Below are 18,876 nucleotides of genomic sequence, written 5' to 3'. Positions count from 1 at the left end.
TTTCTCCTCATCATTCTTTGTATTTTCTTTGTGAGAAGAGCAATTTCTTCATCAACATCTTCTTGGCTATCTTCGGAATCACTTTTCTCATTTGTTTGTTGAATGTTTGGTGAGTTTTGAGATGCTTTTAAGGATATTACATTACTTTTATTTACAGGTTTATCTTCCAGTAATAGTACTTCATGTGCCCTTAGAGTTCCTATAAGTTCTTCTAGGCCCATTACCTCTAGATTCTTTGCTTGACTTATAGTGTCACCATTGGTCTCCATATGATTGGAAGACATCTCATGATTTTTCTTACCCTGTCTTGTACTGAATAAGCTTTGCCAAGGGAGCGCATTTCGTTCACTATAGTTGTGAACCTTGAATACATTTCATCGATTGTTTCTCCTTCATTCATTTCAAATAATTCGAACTTTCGGATACCAATGTCAATTCTTGTTTCCTTAACATGACTCGTTCCCTCATGGTGAGTTCGCAGTGTGTCCCATACCTTCTTGGCCGTATCACACTCATCTACTCTTTCACTTTCTTCCCTACTTAAGGCACACGATAAAAACAGTTGAGCTTTTGAGTTTAAGAGTACCTTGGATTTTTCATCTGCTGTCCAATCTGATTCTTTCTTTTCAGCTGATGTAGCATCGTTTTGATCTATTCTTGGTATAAAGTCTCCATCTGTGATGATTCTCCACATACCCACCTTCTTGGCCATATCACATTCATCTACTCTTTCACTTTCTTCCCTACTTAAAGCACATGATAAAAACAGTTGAGCTTTTGAGTTTAAGAGTACCTTGGATTTTTCATCTGCTGTCCAATCTGTTTCTTTCTTTTCAGCTGATGTGGGATCGTTTTGATCTATTCTTGGTATAAAGTCTCCATCTGTGATGATTCTTCACATACTCGTATCTTGTGATTTTAGAAACAGATGCATTTTGCCTTTCCAGAAGTAATAATCTAAGCCATCAAAGTATGGTGGTCTGTTTGAAGACCCTCCTTCAGCTATGTATTTAGCTTTTGACATTTTTCTTTCTGAATCTTTTGCTCTAACACTTTTTGGGTGTTTAAATCTTAGAGACTGGCTCTGATTCCAATTGAAGTAGAAATATCAATTATAAGGAAGGGGGTTTGAATTATAATTGTCCCTTTATAAAAATTTTGATTTAAAAATAAGATTTCAACCCAAGATTGATCTTGGCAGTGATGAAGATCGATCTTGGTTTTGTTAAAGATCAATCTTGGTTTTGTTAAAGATCAATCTTGGTTTTCTTTAAAAACAGTAAAATCAATTTTATCAAAATATGATTTGTTTCAGCATAAAATAAACAAGGATAGAGATAGAGAGATTACGCGGGTATTTTATCCTGGTTCACCCAAACACGGGTTACGTCCAGTCCTCACAAGAGTGAGATTTTCCACTATGTGCTCAAGGGCAAGATTGTTCTTGGTGATTACACTTTTTTCACAGATCAATTTTGATCTTTACACGATTCCTACCCTTCTACCTAGAAAGGATTTCTTCAGTTCTACCTTACTGTTTTGGAAAGGCTTTAATAAGTTACCTTTCAAAACATAAAAGGATTTTTGCAATTTACTCAAGATTTGACAAAATAACCTTGAGTTACAAAGTGGAGGATTTGAGACTATTTAGAATCTGGATATTTACTCAACTCTTGTTTGAGAAATATATTTTGTAAATAGAGCTCAGTTGTGAATGATTCTTACACAACACAAAGATTAAAAAAGAAACAGCAAACTGTAAGAAAGATATAGAGACACTTGAGTATGATTAAAATGATTGATCTTTGCTTGGCGCTTTTTGTTGTGTTTTGTTCTTCATCTTGAAGCTGCATTTATAGACTTCAAGATAGCTTGGGACAGCTCATATGACCGTTGAAATAGGGCAACCTGGGTTACGTCCAGTCCTCACAACCGTGAGATTTTTCACTAAGTGTTCAAACCAAGATCGTTCTTGGTTTTCATGGATCAATCTTGATCTTTACACGGTTTCTACCTTTCTACCTATAAAGGATTTTTCACAGGTTTACCTTAAAATTTCAGAAAGGATTTAGCAAGTTACCTTTCAAAATATGGAAGGGATTTTTACAAATCACTCAAGATTATGTTAACAAAATAACCTTGAGTTACAAAGTGGAGGATTTGAGACTATTTAGAATCTGGATATTTACTCAACTCTTGTTTGAGAAATATATTCTGTAAATAGAGCTCAGTTGTGAATGATTCTTACACAACACAAAGATTAAAAAAGAAACAACAAACTATAAGAAAGATATAGAGACACCTAAGTATGATTAAAATGATTGATCTTTGCTTTGCGCTTTAAGTTGTGTTTTATTCTTCATCTTGAAGCTGCATTTATAGACTTCAAGATAGCTTGGGACAGCTCATATGACCGTTGAAATAGGGCCAGCTGTCATGAAGTAGTTGTTGGATAAAGTCTGCCAAAAGCAAGAGTGATCACATATGCATCCAAGATTGATCTTGAGAACCAGGATTGATCTTCGAATTTAGTTGAAAATGAGTTGACTTGTACTTGTGCAGGTCTGGAAAAGTGCAATCAGTGGTGTACTTTACATCTTGTAGCCTTGTACTTGCAATTGCCTCTTTTTGAAGAATGATCTTGTATTATGTCTTTATTGAAGCATGTCTTTGATTCTTCAATTTCTGGAACAGATGTGACTCAGATTGATCCTTTGCTGATTCTATATGAGAATATAAGATAAATGATGTTTCTAGGATTGATCTTTTTACAAGGAAACTGATTATCCTTGTTTATGCCATAAACGAAGATCGTTCTTCATTTCTTAGCAAAAGGTCAAGATCAATCTTCGTTTTCCTGAATAGCTTAAAGATCAATCTTCGTTTTCCAGAAGTGCTTTCTTTGATCTGATTTGTGAAGTTTGATACCTATCTTGTTTTAACATACTCAAAAACACATGTTAAATATCAAAGCATTTAGAATCATGATTAATAATCTTTAATTAATCTTTTGTTTTATTATCATCAAAACATTTAATTGAGATTTTGTCTTAATATGTGTTTCAAACCTTCAACATATTGAACATTAGTTATCTGAGCATAGTTTGTCTTATCAATAGTTCATTTACCTTTAATCTGAGCTTGGTTTTTGTTTGCAAAAGTAACTGATCCTCCATCTTTCTTGATGAATGTCATGAAACAGTTTTTATCTCCTGCCATGTGTCTAGAACAACCATTGTCCAAGAACCAAGGCTTTCTCTTTACATTTGGAAATCCAACCTGCATAAGATGTTATCTCAATCTTAGGTACCCTTTTTGTTTTGGGTCCTTCAGAGTTAGTTTTAGAGTTTTCTTTCTTCTTAAGATAGCACATTGATTTTTCATGACCAGTTTTGAGACAATATGAACATTTAATTGTTGATCTTGGAATTAATTTTATAATATGGGTTTTAAAAGGTTTTATTCTTGATTTTGAAGCATTTCCAGATCGTTCTCCTTTTTCCATATTTTCTGGAGAAAGTTCAGCTTTTGTTTCATAACATTCTCCGTTTTGAAAACAGCCTGAGGAACATTCTTCTTTTTGCAGATTTTTTAGAACTGGTTTAACAGAATGATCTTTTCCTTTAAAAAGATTTTTGCCTTTAATTAGTTCATCCGTTTTTTTTAATGTAGCAAGCAAATTCCATATGTCCAAGTTTTTCACAATATAAACATCTAGTTTTACATTTTTCTTCCTTACTTTCTGGAACAAAATTTTTTTCATACATTTTTGTTTTTTGAGTTTCATACATTTTTAGTAGCTTTAATGAAATTTAACAAATCATTTTTAAGAAGTTCATTTTCAATTATAAGGGGAACGTTCTCCTTTTTTTTTTTTTTGCAGAACGTTCTTGGCCCTTTTTACTTTCATAATTATCCTGTTGTGTTTCTTTTAGTTCTTGAATGATATTATTGAGAATATTATTACTATTTTGAGCTTTTTCTTTTCCTTTATGAAATTGTTCTTTCAAGGAACTACATTTTTGAATAAGAAGGTTTAAATCATTTAACAAGTTATCAAATTTTTTTCCCATTTGTTCACATAAAAAACAAGGTTCAGAATTTGTTACCTCATTTTCTTTTATTTTTCCATCAAGCATATGTTGGCTTCCTCACCTTCTTCTATTTCTGATCATTTTGAATCATTCCACGTTGCCATCATTCATTTCTTTTTGAAAGGAAATCGCTTTGGTGGTTTTTTGTTTAAGGGGCATTTTGCTTTGTAATGTCCTATTTTATTACATCCAAAGCATGTGACTTGGCTCTTGTCCACTTCTTTTTTGGAATTTTTGTTTTGAAATCCCTTTTTGATTTGATCTCTTCTTCTCATCATTCTCTGTATCCTTCTAGAGAGAAGAGCAATTTCTTCATCAGCATCTTCTTGTTTAGTTTCTTTTGGTTCCTCCTCTATTTGTACTATAATGTTTTCTTGGGATGCTTTTAGTGTTATTGCCTTTCCTTTCTTGAATGGTTTATCTTCTTGCAGCAATACTTCATGTGCTCTTAAGGTTCCAATTAATTCTTCAAGGGGAAGTGATTCAAGGTTATTGGCCTGGCTTGTAGCTATTACCATTGGTCTCCATATAATTGGAAGACAACTCATGATTTTTCTTACTCTTTCTTGTATTGTGTAAGCTTTGCCAAGAGAACGCATTTCATTCACTATCGATGTGAACCTTGAGTACATTTCATCAATAGTTTCTCCGTCTTGCATTTCGAACAGTTCGAATTTCCTTATGCCGATGTATATTCTTGTTTCTTTGACATGGCTTGTTCCTTCATGATGAGTTTGCATTGTATCACATACTTCATTAGCAGTTGTGCATTCATCTACTCTTTCACTTTCTTCCCTCCTCAAAGCACATGATAAGAATAATTAAGCTTTAGAGTTTAAGAGTGCCTTAGTTTTATCATCAATTGTCCAGTCTGTTTCTTTCTTCGCAACAGAGGTTGAATAATTTTGATCAATTCTTGGTATGAAATCTCTATTTGTAATGATGCACCACATCCCTGTATCTTGAGATTTCAGAAACAAATGCATCTTATTCTTCTAGAAGTAATAATCATATCCATCAAAGTAAGGTGGTCTATTTGAAGATCCTCCTTCAACAATGTATTTAGCTTTCGACATATTTTCTTCTAGATCTTTTCTCTACCACTTGTTAGGTGTTTTTAATCTTTCTAGAGATTGTGCTTTTGATGTCAATTGAAGTAACAATGTCGATTTACAAGGAAGGGGGTTTTAATTGTAAATATTTCTATTTAAAAATTCTTGGAAAAGTCTAAAGATTTAACTCAAGAATGATCTTGGTTAAGAAAACGGAGAACATTCTTGGTTTTTATCAGAAAATAGAGAACGTTCTTGGTTAGCTTAAAAACAAAAATTCAGTTTATGTTTTATCACAGTTAATCAATCAAGCTTAATAACCAAAGAGATAAGAGAAAGAATACCAAACAAAGATGTATCCTGGTTCACCCAACTTGGGCTACGTCCAGTCCTCACAACTGTGATATTTTTCACTAAATGTTCAAAACAAAGAACCTTATTAGTTTTACAGCACCTAGCGTAGATCAACCTTGATATGTTACAAGCTCTATTTTTTTTCATCCAGAAATCAATTTAATCACCTATCAACCTTGATGGGATTTCTTACAATATATTCAAACTATACCAAACTCTTATAGTTTGAGTGTTACAATAATGATGAGATTGTTTTGATAAAATCTAAGATGTCTCAACTCTTGTTTGAGATTTGATTATTTACAATGAATTCATTACAATAATAATAGAGTATGATATACAGCCAGAACTAAATTTTTTTTTTCGAAAATGAGAATTTCAAGTATGTGAATGTGAATGATTTGTAAGACTTGATAGCACTTGAACTTCTTCTTTTTCCCTGGGCTTTGACCTTTATTTTATAGGTGTTTTGGAGCATTTAATAATGGTCAAAAGAGTTGTTGGTAGTGCTTTGTTAGTTTGGTCAAAACCAATATATATGAATAAAATTCCAACCTTTGAACATTTTTTGGAACCTATTTGACTGGGATGGTTTATTCGTTTTTGATCATATTTCCCTTGTGTTTAATGATCCTTTATGTTTCACATGTATTTGTTGACGTTATATCTTCAATCTGTAGACTTGATTATACCTAAAATAGTTTGGAGAATGATGATGAACTTTTGTAGAACTATAGAGATTGATAATCAATCTAGACTGTCAGTTCTTTGATCTTTCTAGAGATTGATGATCAATCTGGAGGTTCAGTTTTGATCATTCTGGATGACTTCCTGATGTCTTGTACAGATCAAGATTGATTAACTTTCTTGACAATTTAGCTGAAGAATGTTCAGATTTATTTTAACTAGCTTGATTCATGCCTTTTTATCTTAGTGATTTGAATGCCTTCTTTGACTAGAATGGGTCCTACTTGTTCCTTGCCAAGTACTAATAACCTTAGTATAATATTCAAAGGCAGAATCTTCTTTGAACTAATGGAAATTGATTGATCTTGAGGTTGTGATGATCAGTCTTGATCTTGGAAAACATTCTCCGTTTTATCCAGAATGTTCTTGTTACTTTATCTGTTTAATTTTTATCTGATTTCTTTGCTTTGCTTCATTCCTATATTTGAATTAAATCACTCAAAAGCATAAGTTAAATTAACATAACATTTTAGAATCATAATTAACATTCTTAATTAACCTTTGTTTATTTTCGTCAAAACTTTAATTTGAGAGTTTGTCTTAACAGTTCATAGATAGTGAAGGGGAAGATATGTGCAAGTATCTAAAGCTTTGTTGATTGTGAATTAGTTAGTTGATGTATAAAATCGTTGCTTACCTTGGATGTATGGTTGTCAAACCCTACATTTAAGAAGATGGTAAAAAGGAATGGTTGGCCCTAAGGGATCATTTTGTGCATGGGTAGCAAAAAAATTGGAAGTTCTTGTTGGAACTAAGTTGGTTTTACATTTAGATTTTTGATGTTAACAAAAGTATTTTATCAAAACAATATATTTGACTTCAAAGAGTATGAAAGAAGATTCATGTTTTTGAAGAAAAACTAAAATAAGATTTGATTCAACTTTATAATTGAAGAAAATCTAAAATAAAGATTGAATTCAAACTTATAATTGAAGAAAATCTAAAATAAAATTTGATTCAAATTTATAATTGAAGAAAATATAAAATAAGATTTGATTCAAATTTATAATTGATAAAAATCTTTGACCAAGTTGAAAAGAAGATATGGTCAAGATTTGAAGAATATTTGATGAAGATTTGAAGAAGATTTTATGTGAAGAATTTACAAATTAATCTATACAAAATAGGAACATAATCAATCTAAAGAATTTACAAGCTCAGCCTACACAAAATAGGAACATAATCAATCTGAAGAATTTACAAACTCAATCTGAACAAGATACAATTCAGAATTCAACAAGGACTAAATTGAAGCCCAAATTTTCACTAGAAATAGACACTCAAGGTTGAATGAGAAATGCCTCGAAAAATAGAAAAGAGTAACTCAAGCTCAAAGTTTTCAATTCTTCTTAGAGTTCAAAAAGAGAAACAGAGTTTCTTATCAACAAGATAATGTGTGAATCAAAGAAGACATTATTATCAACTAGACATTCTCATGATAACGAGAGGCTCAAGAATATGTAAGTGATTCATATACAACATCTTCTTCTTATATAGTGGGTTCTATCAATAGATATGTTTCCACAAATAAGTTAAATTCAATTTCTTTTTACCTTACTAGCTATAGATACCAACTCATTTCCTAGGGCGCAAGACAACAACAATTGTTATGACCTATAAATATACTCAATACACTCCATCGCACACATCAATTACCATGAAAAGGTAAAGAGACAAAAGACATCCAACAAACACACAAGAGAAAGCATAATCGAGCTTGGAAGTGTTAGAAGAAGAACTTGTGGAGGCAATGAAAATGGGGAAAATTTTGAATCTAACTGCGAGGACGAATGAAGAGGTCATCCGATAAAGAATATCAGTAAGAAGAAGTAACATTATTAAAAAGGGGGTACAACCATTTGATGAGGTGATTGCCTATAGCTGAAATAGATCTGCCCAAATTTAATTTTATCATGATAATTTTTTTGATTTCGAATGTTATAGGAATTAGGGAGTGGGGAAAATATAAAATATGCTACATATGCGTGTCGCTCTTATGGGTTTTGTGGATTCTAAAAACTAGTGTAAAAAGAGGGAAATTCATAGCTGGTGGAGAAATGACTTTGTTGATTAGGAAGAGACTCTAATAGTAGAAGATAGTGATAGTATGATTTTATCATGGGATTTAAGTATTTTGTAGTGAAAAAGTTTCTCAAATATTAACAGGTGGATATGGCTCAAAGGTAAAATACTACTTAAGAATGAGATAATTCCATTGATCCTAACCTATGTGCCAAACAACAGAGAAGGTAAACAAGAGTTATGAGAACAACTGATTAATGTTGAAAGCTTATACCTTTACTCAATGATGATCTTTGGGGATTTTTAATGAGATTCTACAACCATAAGAAAGGAAGGGCAAAACAAATGTTAACATCGTGTGACAAAGTTTTAGTAGTGGTAAAATACTATAGAATTTGTAGAACATCCTACTTCGCATGAAATTTACATGGCATAGGAGAAACTTTGTAAGCGGAATTGATAAATTGTTCATAGATAGTGAAGGGCTAGATATGTTCAAAGGTCTAAAGCTTTGTTGATTGTGAATTAGTGAGCTGATGTCTAAAATCGTTTCGCACCTTAGATGTATGGTTGACAAACCCTACATTCAAGAAGATGGTAAAAAAATGAATGTTTATCCCTAAGGGATCTTCCTGTGCATGGGTAGCAAAAAAATTGGAAGTTCTCTTGTCTAGATAGATAGTTGTTTCCTCACCACATTCAACATCATAGCAAATCCATATTTCAACATCTCCAATCATAATACCAATAACGATTCATCAGAAATCAGAATGCATCAATATGATCGTTCAAGATGTTGAAACTGGTAGATGTATGAAAATAGATTCAAGAAGAGTTTCTTATCAACAAGATAATGTGTGAATCAAAGAAGACTTCTCATCAACTAGAAATTGCAGCGTGTGAAATCCTTTACTCCTATATCTTGCAACTCAAGAACAACTGTTTCAATTTCGTGTTTTTCACTCTAGATTTTGTTCGTCTTTATTTCTTTGAGTTTGCTTTGACAACCGATGTATCATGGTTGAAGCGCATCAATTATGATGCACGACATCTCTACAAAACTCAAATATGTCTTCGATGTTAGCATAACACCTACGAGTGTGTTGTGTGCCTCCTAGTGACTTCTTATTTTTCATGGTTCTACATTTGCCAATAAACTCTCTTTTTTTATCATTTTACATGTTTCATAATAACTTTAGATGCTTGTAATTCAAGTGGGTGGTGATCATATCAGTATCAACTTGAGGGAGGATAATAGAACTATTGATGATTGTTTAGTAAGTTAGTTACCATTTGTTTTGGTGTTAGTTGCAACTCCCTTAATAGTTAATTAGTATAATAAGTAGTTAGGTAGTTAGTTTATTAATTCTCCACAAGCTCTATATATAGATCATTTCAAGTACTCATTTACTATTTTTTTTATCAATCAATCAAATATGGACTCTATAGATTGTTGTTCGCTATCAAACTCTAAAGCTTATAATTTCTATGAGATGAATCTCCATCTCTTTGATTCTACAATTTGTAACATATTTCTCAAGACTTACTTTACCATCCAATGTGCTACTCTTACTAATACTTGATATATCAATAATATTCCCTAAAAGTTTGAGTACTCCATTCCTCTAGATATGTTCCACCTCTACCAGAAACTTTTCCATCCATATATACTTGTGATGTCATTGGCTCACAATATCAACATGTACATCGCCATTACCACCATTGTCAGAGAGATTTTCAAAATTAATTATGTTATTGTAAGTGAAGTCATCAGATATCACTATTGATGTATGAATTTGAGTGTAGAGAAAATTGACTAAGCAACATTAACATTTGATGAGTTCATTAAGTTGTTACATGCATCTAAAAGCCAAGTGCCCATTGATATGGTTAATGAATGATACATATCAAGCACAATCTCAAACACAATTATCACACAATATTTATTAAAAAATGGTAATTCAATGGATGATTAATCATCCGACATACAATATTGATGTTAGTTACCATTTTCTTTTGTGCTAATTACACTTAATCACTCATCTAATCAGACATAAGAGTTAGTACATACGAGTTTTTCACGAAATGACACAAAAGCCAAGGAGAAAAATTAACCATACACTCAATTCAAGAATATACGTTGAAATAGTCAAATCAATTAAAATAGCATACGTTATATTTCTTATTTATTAGGTTTCATTGCTAAATTTCATCATAATATTTTGCATTTCTCATTTTATGAAATTATGAATATGCATATTCACAATACAATTACAATATAAAACACAATCAAGGAGATATGTTTCCTTTTTTTGCCTTAATTACAAGTTCTTCAGTGGTGGGACCAATTATCTCATTTGCCCGTTTCAATCCAACAAATTGATACTTTCCAATGGGATCCTGAAATCCAACAAAATTATATATATATATATATATATATATATATATATAATTATTATTTCTTATAAATTTTGAAATTTTATTTTTTTACAGTGTAAAAAAAATTTACTTTTTTTAGTCTTTATAAAATTATTCTACAAATTATTTTAGACTTTGATATAACATAACATCCTTCAACTTTTAAATTTTTAATGATATTTTGTAAATATGTTTAAAATATTATTAAAATTTAATCTACACAAATTTAAAATTTTTTAAATGTATATATTCAACATAAATATATATATATATATAAACTCATCTACAAATATTTGCATAGTAATTTTATAAGAATTGAGAAATCAAATTTCAAAATTTTATACAATCTAAAAACATATTTAGAAATGGATAATTAACAAAATTAGAAATGAATCTCACCTTAGTGACAATTCCTAACTTCTCTAGTTTATGAATCGCATCATCTACTTCAAAATTACAAGTCTCGTTGAACTCTTCTTTGATTAGTTTTTCACACCTTTGATCCAGTTCCTGAGTTTACCACAACATATATGTAGCTTATATAAATAAATAGAACTCTATTTCTTCAAACTAGAATTGAAAAATTAAAAGGGTAGGAAGAAGGAAATAAAATTGCTCATGAATTGATATTTGACTAATATAGAAAACATACATGGCTTGTAGCTTTTCCCTGTACCATCAAAATATAGAATGAAATTATTACCTCTTTCACCTACACATTAAAATTTTCAAATTAGCACTTTTTGGAAATCAATCCATTACAATGAAACCTTATTTCACCTCTATTAAACTTAGAGTCTCTTTGAGGTGGTTATGAGAGTTTTTATTTTAAAGTTGATTTTGAAAATAAAATATGTTTGAATAAAATGAAATTAAGTTAGTTTTTCATTTATTTCAAAACAATTAAAATATGTTTTATAATTCATAAGACTTAGCTCAACTGATAAATATTCATCATCCTTCGACTTTCGACCTTCGACTCCTCAACCGTTATACTTAACTTGCTAAAATTAGATAAAATCTTAAGAAATTTATCTAACAACTCTAGCTTATCCCATTGGAGTTGATTATCCCTTTTTTTATTTATTTCATACAATGGACAAAACAATTTACACTATGAAAATCACCATTATTGATTTATTAGAAATAACTTATCAACACTAGTAATGATAGTACAAAACATAAACATATGAAGCTAGCTAGCACTTACTTCTTGTTGAATGACATCATCACATAAATGGAGAAGTGTTCCCTTTCCACTGTCTAGTTGTTTTTCATACATTGCGTTTGTAATCATATTTTGATATGCAGCCAAGTTTTTTTGAAACCTATAAAAAGTTAAAGACTTGCTTTATTTCTTAAATATATTCATCAAATATTATGACTTGTAGAATCCAAAATACTTTTTAAGAGAAACATAAATAACATAATGAATATGATAATTAATTTATAAAAAAATTTTCTTAACCGTCCTATTGCTAGAGAAAATAAAACCCAATAATATGGAGTTCTACCTAGAACTATAAGTAAAAACTCGTCTAAAAACTCGTTTAAAATTGTTTCGGTAAGATTTAGAATTCAAATTCTCTCAAATAATTTATCTTTCATTGAAATTTATTAATCATTTGAATCTATCTACTGAATTCTCAATTTTCAATACGATCATTAAATGCAATTATCAAATTAATTCACATCTATTTAATTAATGGAATGAAATAATTAATTAACATGCTTACGTGAAGTATGTTTTAATAAAATAACCAACAACGGTCGATAGAAGAGCACCGATAACTCTAGAATCAGTTGTAGCCGCTCGAAGGGAACTAACAACAGCAACCTATGAAATTAAAAAAAAAAAATGTTAGATTAATAAATTAGTTAAACATACATCCTTCTCCCTCTAATACTGTCATTAATTTTAAATACTCTTTCGAGAAAAAATTATCTCAAAATATAAGTAATTTTTCAAATTACTGGATACATTTATTATTATTATTTTGAATATACACTTTATTAATATTGTTAATTTATCTTAAAAGACGAAAAACTAAATTGAATGCATTCATGTATAAAAGATCACTACATATTTATTTTAAAAACATCAACATATAAAATTGACAGATTAAAATTCACTACATATTTTTCTTTAATATATAAGAAAAGACAACATAGACTTATAATTATAAAGATAGTATTAAGTATTGTTTAAAATTAGATAACCATTTTTGATAAAATTATTGAGTATTAATCATAATTTTAAATAGCGATCCACAATCACAAATGCAATTGAAGTTGCATTATTATGGATATTTAGTGTGGAGAAACTAACCAACCCAACAATAGCAGATACAAGAAATTTGACCCAATCCATTGGAGTCAATCCAGGATTTTTCTTTTCTGGCTGTCAATTAATCATAATAATAATTAGATATAATGATTTTTATTTAATTTTAGTTTCTTAAGTTAGAACTATCATAAATTTATTCTTTTAAGTTATATACTTTAGAAACTTTGATCTCTTAAGTTATAAATGTTAGACAGATATACACAAGACTAAAATGTCTAATGTTTGTAACTTAAAGGACTAAAGTATTTAAGGTTTGTAATATAAAAGACTAATAGGTTTAATGTTTCTATTTTAAAGGACTAAAATGAAATAAATATTACTTAAAGGAATCAAAGTATATGACTTTATAACTTAAGGGAGAAAAATAAAACTAAAAATATTTAAGGGATCAAAATGACCCTCTTCCAAATCTAGACCACATTATTTTTAATAAATTTTAATAAAATATATTATATTTGCTTTTTTTCTTATTACTATAAATTTATTTTTTATTAAAAATAATAAAGATCCACCCTTGCACTATTTTTTAAAACATTCATATTAGACACACCTATAATTAATTTAATTGATGAAATAACTCACAAGAACTATTTCCATATCAGCCATTGGGATGTTTTTGAAATGCTTCACAAAAATTCCTCTTTCTTGTTTTGAATTGGAACTGGCTTTCCTAAAACAATAATTTCCAACTTATTTTTAAGCATAAACTTATGAATACTAAATACTAAAGTATATAAAACTACAAATGAATTTTCATAAAGAACAATTTTAGTAATATTTCTCTAAATTATGTACCTGTAAACAACAATCATCCTATCAAATGTAGGTTCTTGGATTGTGGTCTTGCTTAACAAATTATTAAAACTGAAAATTACAACAAATTAAATTAATAATCTAATTAATGAACATCAATAACAAAAAAAAAATACCTAGAGATAGAAATTTAGCATAACCTCAATGGCATATTTTCAAGACGTATCCTTTCATATACATCATCTTCATAATTTTCTGAATCATCAATATCCTTCTTTGAATGTCTTTGTACTCTTTTCAAAAAAAGTTTTTCCAACCTAATGCAACCACCATATATATTTTAATAAAGTGTAATTAATTAGACATATATTATTAATTTTTACTCCCCATATATTTTTCATAAATTTTCAGTCCCGAAGAAAAAAAAAATTAAAATGACTATATAAAATTGTATCTTAGTGTTGGTAAGGGACCAATGGCAAAAATCAAATAAAACTTTTATAGAGATCAAATCAAATTTTACCTATAAAAATACAAACTATAATTTAACTAACTCTAATTATATTCACGCAAAATAAGAAAATACTTTGGAAAAGTATCGTAAGATTCATACCCATAAAAAATTTGAAATAATTATTTAAATCATGATTTCTTTTGATAAATATTATATTATTTTTTATTTATTTGAAAATATCTCGCCATAATTTTTATTTTAAACTTCTAAACATGTTAATTATTTCAATTACAATTAATTACCTTAGTGTTGTTAATAGATAGGACCAGAAACGTGCAATGAGCATATCCACTTTCTCCATTATAAAGTAATCACTCGTTTGATCAATTCCAATGCCACGTCGAAATATGATATACTAAAATAATAACATCAATAACTTGTCATTTTACCAATAAATTAATTCTTAGCAACCAAAAAAACATTAATAGTTCAATTTCTTTTTTTATGGTTCCTATTGTTTTCTTTTTTTAATGAATTAAAGTATTTGGTTCAAATATATGTGTAATTGCAATAAATATAGTTTATATTTAGTTTTAGTTCTTATAATCATTTTCAAATTTTCTCACTTGCAAAATTATATTTCTTAATTTTTAGTCTCTAACATCAAGTTTCTATAATATATTAGATTAAAAGTATTACCTTATCATAGAAATCCGGAAGGTTATTATAAGGATGTGCATCAAAATATTTTTTCAAAAGTATATTGTCAAGCTACATTCAAAAAAAAAAAAAAAATACAAATATTAGCAAGTGCTAAAAGCACATTAATCAATCCTTAATTACCTTATGCTTATATATATTAAACATACAAACAATTGTAAACCTTAAATTCATCAACAATGATGGGAAGATTTAGAAGATATTGTCCAGAAAGTGCAACATTGATTTCATCATCAGTTGCAATCTTGAAGTTGCTTTTTTTCATTACCTGAGTAAAGAATCAATTAATCTAAGATTTTGCAAAAAAATAAACATTTAAAATATATATGTTGTGACTTTGTCTTTCAATCAATCTCCACACATTTTGTTCATGTACTTTTCACTTTAACAAGAAAAAGTGACATAAACAAAATTGTAAAAATTATAGGGAAATAAATTTAGAGTTAAATAAATTTTTAATTTATGAAAATATATTATATTATTCGTTTTTAGTCTCTTTAAAAAAATTCTTCAATCAGTGATCTTTCAGATATTTATCGTTAATAATTTTAGTCTATATTTTTAAATCATATTATATATATATCAATTAAATTTTTAAATAATATTTTACATAAATATTTAAAACATTATAATAATTTCTTCTGCCAATTACATAAATGATAAAAATATCCAAAATACCTGAAAAAGGTGAGTCAAGAAATTTTGTTCAAATTCGTCAGTTTTTTCAGAAGTTAATCCTTGTTGTTCCAATTTTTTGGACCCAGATATAGGATCAAAGAGAGAGTATAATTGCTGTAGACACAAAAATGGATCATGTTCAAAACATATTATTATTTGTAGCTACTTATAATTCAAAATATGTAAGCTAAATAATACCATCATATCCTCAAATTGTAGAAGGTACCAAGCTCGAATTGTATACTCTATTCTCTTGCAAAGTTTCTTAAACTCTGCTTGATCAGAACTATGATCTGCACATTTATATTGTACAAACACAATTTTAACTCTTTAAAGAGAACAATAATTTAATTTGGAAGAAAGGGAAATGGAAAATTATGAATTATTGTCTCCATGAGAAAACATGAGCAAAAATGAAATAAAGACACTTGATTTATTTGGCCCCAACAAATTTGAGAACAAATAAATCAATTTTTTTTTATATTTACATTTTTTCACAGACAGTTCGTTTGTTATAATTTATTTTGTAAAAAAATTATTTTATTAAAAAATTATTATTACTTTTGAAAGTTTTATTTATTGATCACAGTTTTTTGAAAAAATATGAGAATTTTTAAAATTGTTTAAATGAGAAGTTATTTCTTAATAATTTTTCAAAAAAATCATTTTTCATAATTAATTTTTTTTTATAAAAAAAAAATTATTTTCACTGCAACAAACAAATACCAAATAACTTCTACTTTTCTTTAAAATCTCTTAAAAATCATTCTCTAAATTATTGAATAACAAAATCAATTTTTCTTTATTATCTGTAACAAACAAGACTTATATCTAAAATGGCGTGGCGAGCAAATAAGACACATGTTCCATTTTCTACTTGCTAATTTGGGTCATTAATTTTATACTAGTATTTTTTTAGAATGATTTAAAAAATTATGATTAATTTGGGTACTTTATCTTATTTGTTGATTTCGATGATGATAGTCCATCAGTGAAACTATCTCACATTAAGTGCAGAGAACTGGAATATTGTTGATTCAAACTTGTGTCTGAATATATCATATGTTCCTACAATTTTTTACTATTTGAAATGTGCTTATGAGACAATTAAATCTAAACTTTTAAAAATTATAATAATGTTATCTTTGTAACATACAAAATAGCATGGTGAGAGGCACCCCATCTATTAGATAGGGGCGTTAATGACATGTTTGGACTTTCAAAAAAAAGTCTAATCCAAATAATCACAATACATAATTTCAATAGATAGATGACAATTATTTAACTAAAATTTAATGACGATACATTGTTATACACTAACATAACGAGAATTTCAAAATACTTTGTAAGCTTAGTTTCTAACCCAATTTTAAAATAATCCTAAAATGTGGATTCTCGATAGACACTAATTAATACAAATAGTTTAAACTAACAATGCAAAATTCGTTTTTCTCATTCAACTATACGAATTGGGAGATGTCTGTAAGAATTTTTTCAACAAAAAGAAAATGAATATAAACAAAAAGAAAATGAGTGTAATAGTCTTACACTTTCTGTGTAAAATAATTTTACGCTAAAAGTGTTGAGTACTCTTTAATTTAAAAAAAAAAGTTAACATAAAATAAAATGTCTAATAGATGGAAAGAAAAAAAAAATACATACTAATAAGATCAGTCAAAACCATGACGAGCTTAGATTTTAAAATTGGAATGACGGATTCACGTTCTATTCGAATCACTTCTTTCTTTTCGTCTCCTTCCAAATTCAAATATGCCATTTTTCTTTCAATACTAAAAGCTTATCCCAAAAATTTGGAAGATGAATTAATTAGTTGGTGCTTAAGGGGTATCACTTATATACTACATGTAGAAATTAAAGGATCTATGAAACTTGAATGAAATAAAGTGGTTGTTTACAAGTCACAAAATATCATGGAATTAGATTCTTGCTTTGACAAAAAGAAAAGAAGAAAAAAAAAAAAAGTAAAAACATGTTCATGTGTAACTGTTTAAACTATCACTATAGCGTATTGGTCGCTCACAACACTAATGTTTTCTAGTTATACAAAACATTGACTCTATTTCTTAGGAAGGAAAATTCAAGTACATGGCCTAGCGAATGTTCATGATTTAGGTAGATATATTCTCAATATACAAATAAAGTATGGTTTGATTTATTCAAAGTTAATTTTATATTCTTAAAATAGATTGATTGATGTTTGTTAGTGATGGTTGGGATATTTTAGGGATAATAAGCTGAATGATTTTCCTTCAAAATTTAATATAATTTTATCTTGATATTTTTTTACATGAGCTAGGAAAGAAAATATCCTAATAGCCTTGGCAAACCACACTTGATTAGGATAATATCCTTTATTTTATAAAGATATTAGGATAACAGGTTTTTTATTTAAATATCCTATTTTTTTATTTAAAATACCAATCTGTCCTACTTCCAAATTAAAATACCAATCTGCTCTACTTTTTGGCTCTAGTTGCAGGTCGCATCTTGGGGCTGCGACTTCTTGAAAAGTAAATTTTTTTACTTCAATACATGGTCGCATCCTGGGGATGCGCACACTTGATTAGGATAATATCCTTTATTTTATAAAGATATTAGGATAACAGGTTTTTTATTTAAATATCCTATTTTTTTATTTAAAATACCAATCTGTCCTACTTCCAAATTAAAATACCAATCTGCTCTACTTTTTGGCTCTAGTTGCAGGTCGCATCTTGGGGCTGCGACTTCTTGAAAAGTAAATTTTTTTACTTCAATACATGGTCGCATCCTGGGGATGCGACCTCCCACTTGGTATGATTTTTTTTTTTTGCTAAATATTGGGTATATTATTATTATATTTATTATATTTAATAATAATAATGGGTATATTAATAATGGGTATAATAATAAAAATAATAATAATAATAATTTTAATAATAATAATAAAAAGAAAATTCTATTAATAAAATAAAAATACTTTTATTATTTAATATATGCAATAATTTATTTTAATATTATATATTCTTTGATTGTTGAATTTTGTTATTTATTATTGGGTATATTATATTGGATATATTATATTTATTATTATTAAATATTTTAAAAATAATTATAACATTAAAAAAATACAAAATATTATTATAAATAATAAAAATAATTCAATTAATAATATTATATAACTTTTAATAATTATTATAATAATAAAAATAATAATAATAATAATTTTAATAATAA

The 18,876-nt window shown here is 28.2% G+C and overlaps 2 protein-coding genes across 3 annotated transcripts; both read right to left on the bottom strand.

The window, feature by feature from the left end:
* Positions 1-244: 244 nt before the first annotated feature.
* On the bottom strand, positions 245-1,024 carry LOC101505328 (uncharacterized). The gene is made up of 2 exons (XM_004515954.1): positions 964-1,024; positions 245-723 (listed from the first exon to the last, which is right to left on the bottom strand). Exons 1-2 carry the CDS (start codon positions 1,022-1,024, stop codon positions 245-247), a joined length of 540 nt encoding a protein of 179 aa, XP_004516011.1.
* Positions 1,025-10,405: 9,381 nt separating this feature from the next.
* Positions 10,406-17,484, bottom strand: LOC101503058 (uncharacterized). 2 transcript variants are annotated; one of them, XM_004515948.4, is made up of 15 exons: positions 17,302-17,484; positions 15,838-15,932; positions 15,640-15,753; positions 15,125-15,229; positions 14,941-15,012; positions 14,544-14,656; positions 13,988-14,104; positions 13,830-13,898; positions 13,617-13,704; positions 13,017-13,088; positions 12,424-12,524; positions 11,898-12,015; positions 11,340-11,399; positions 11,087-11,197; positions 10,406-10,669 (listed from the first exon to the last, which is right to left on the bottom strand). In XM_004515948.4, exons 1-15 carry the CDS (start codon positions 17,414-17,416, stop codon positions 10,559-10,561), a joined length of 1,461 nt encoding a protein of 486 aa, XP_004516005.1. In that variant the 5' UTR covers positions 17,417-17,484; the 3' UTR covers positions 10,406-10,558. The 2 variants fall into 2 exon arrangements, with proteins under 2 accessions (XP_004516005.1, XP_012567444.1); XM_012711990.3 differs by lacking the exon at positions 13,017-13,088.
* Positions 17,485-18,876: the final 1,392 nt, after the last annotated feature.

This window comes from Cicer arietinum, chromosome 8 (assembly GCF_000331145.2).
Source record: "Cicer arietinum cultivar CDC Frontier isolate Library 1 chromosome 8, Cicar.CDCFrontier_v2.0, whole genome shotgun sequence".
NCBI lineage: Eukaryota > Viridiplantae > Streptophyta > Magnoliopsida > Fabales > Fabaceae > Cicer > Cicer arietinum.
The sequence above is the reverse complement of the archived record's forward strand: the minus strand, read 5'-3'. Positions and strand labels throughout refer to the sequence as shown.

Excerpts from the sequence above, each read along its gene's own strand:
- LOC101505328 (XM_004515954.1), bottom strand. The coding sequence starts at position 1,024 with ATGTCAAAAGCTAAATACATAGCTGAAGGAGGGTCTTCAAACAGACCA. Across the intron at positions 724-963 it reads CAGACCACCATACTTTGATG|ATGAATGTGATATGGCCAAG; the intron begins GCTTAGATTATT and ends GTGAAAGAGTAG.
- LOC101503058 (XM_004515948.4), bottom strand. The coding sequence starts at position 17,416 with ATGGCATATTTGAATTTGGAAGGAGACGAAAAGAAAGAAGTGATTCGA. Across the intron at positions 15,933-17,301 it reads GGTTTTGACTGATCTTATTA|ATCATAGTTCTGATCAAGCA; the intron begins GTATGTATTTTT and ends ATAAATGTGCAG. Across the intron at positions 15,230-15,639 it reads TCTTGACTCACCTTTTTCAG|GTAATGAAAAAAAGCAACTT; the intron begins GTATTTTGGATA and ends TTCTTTACTCAG.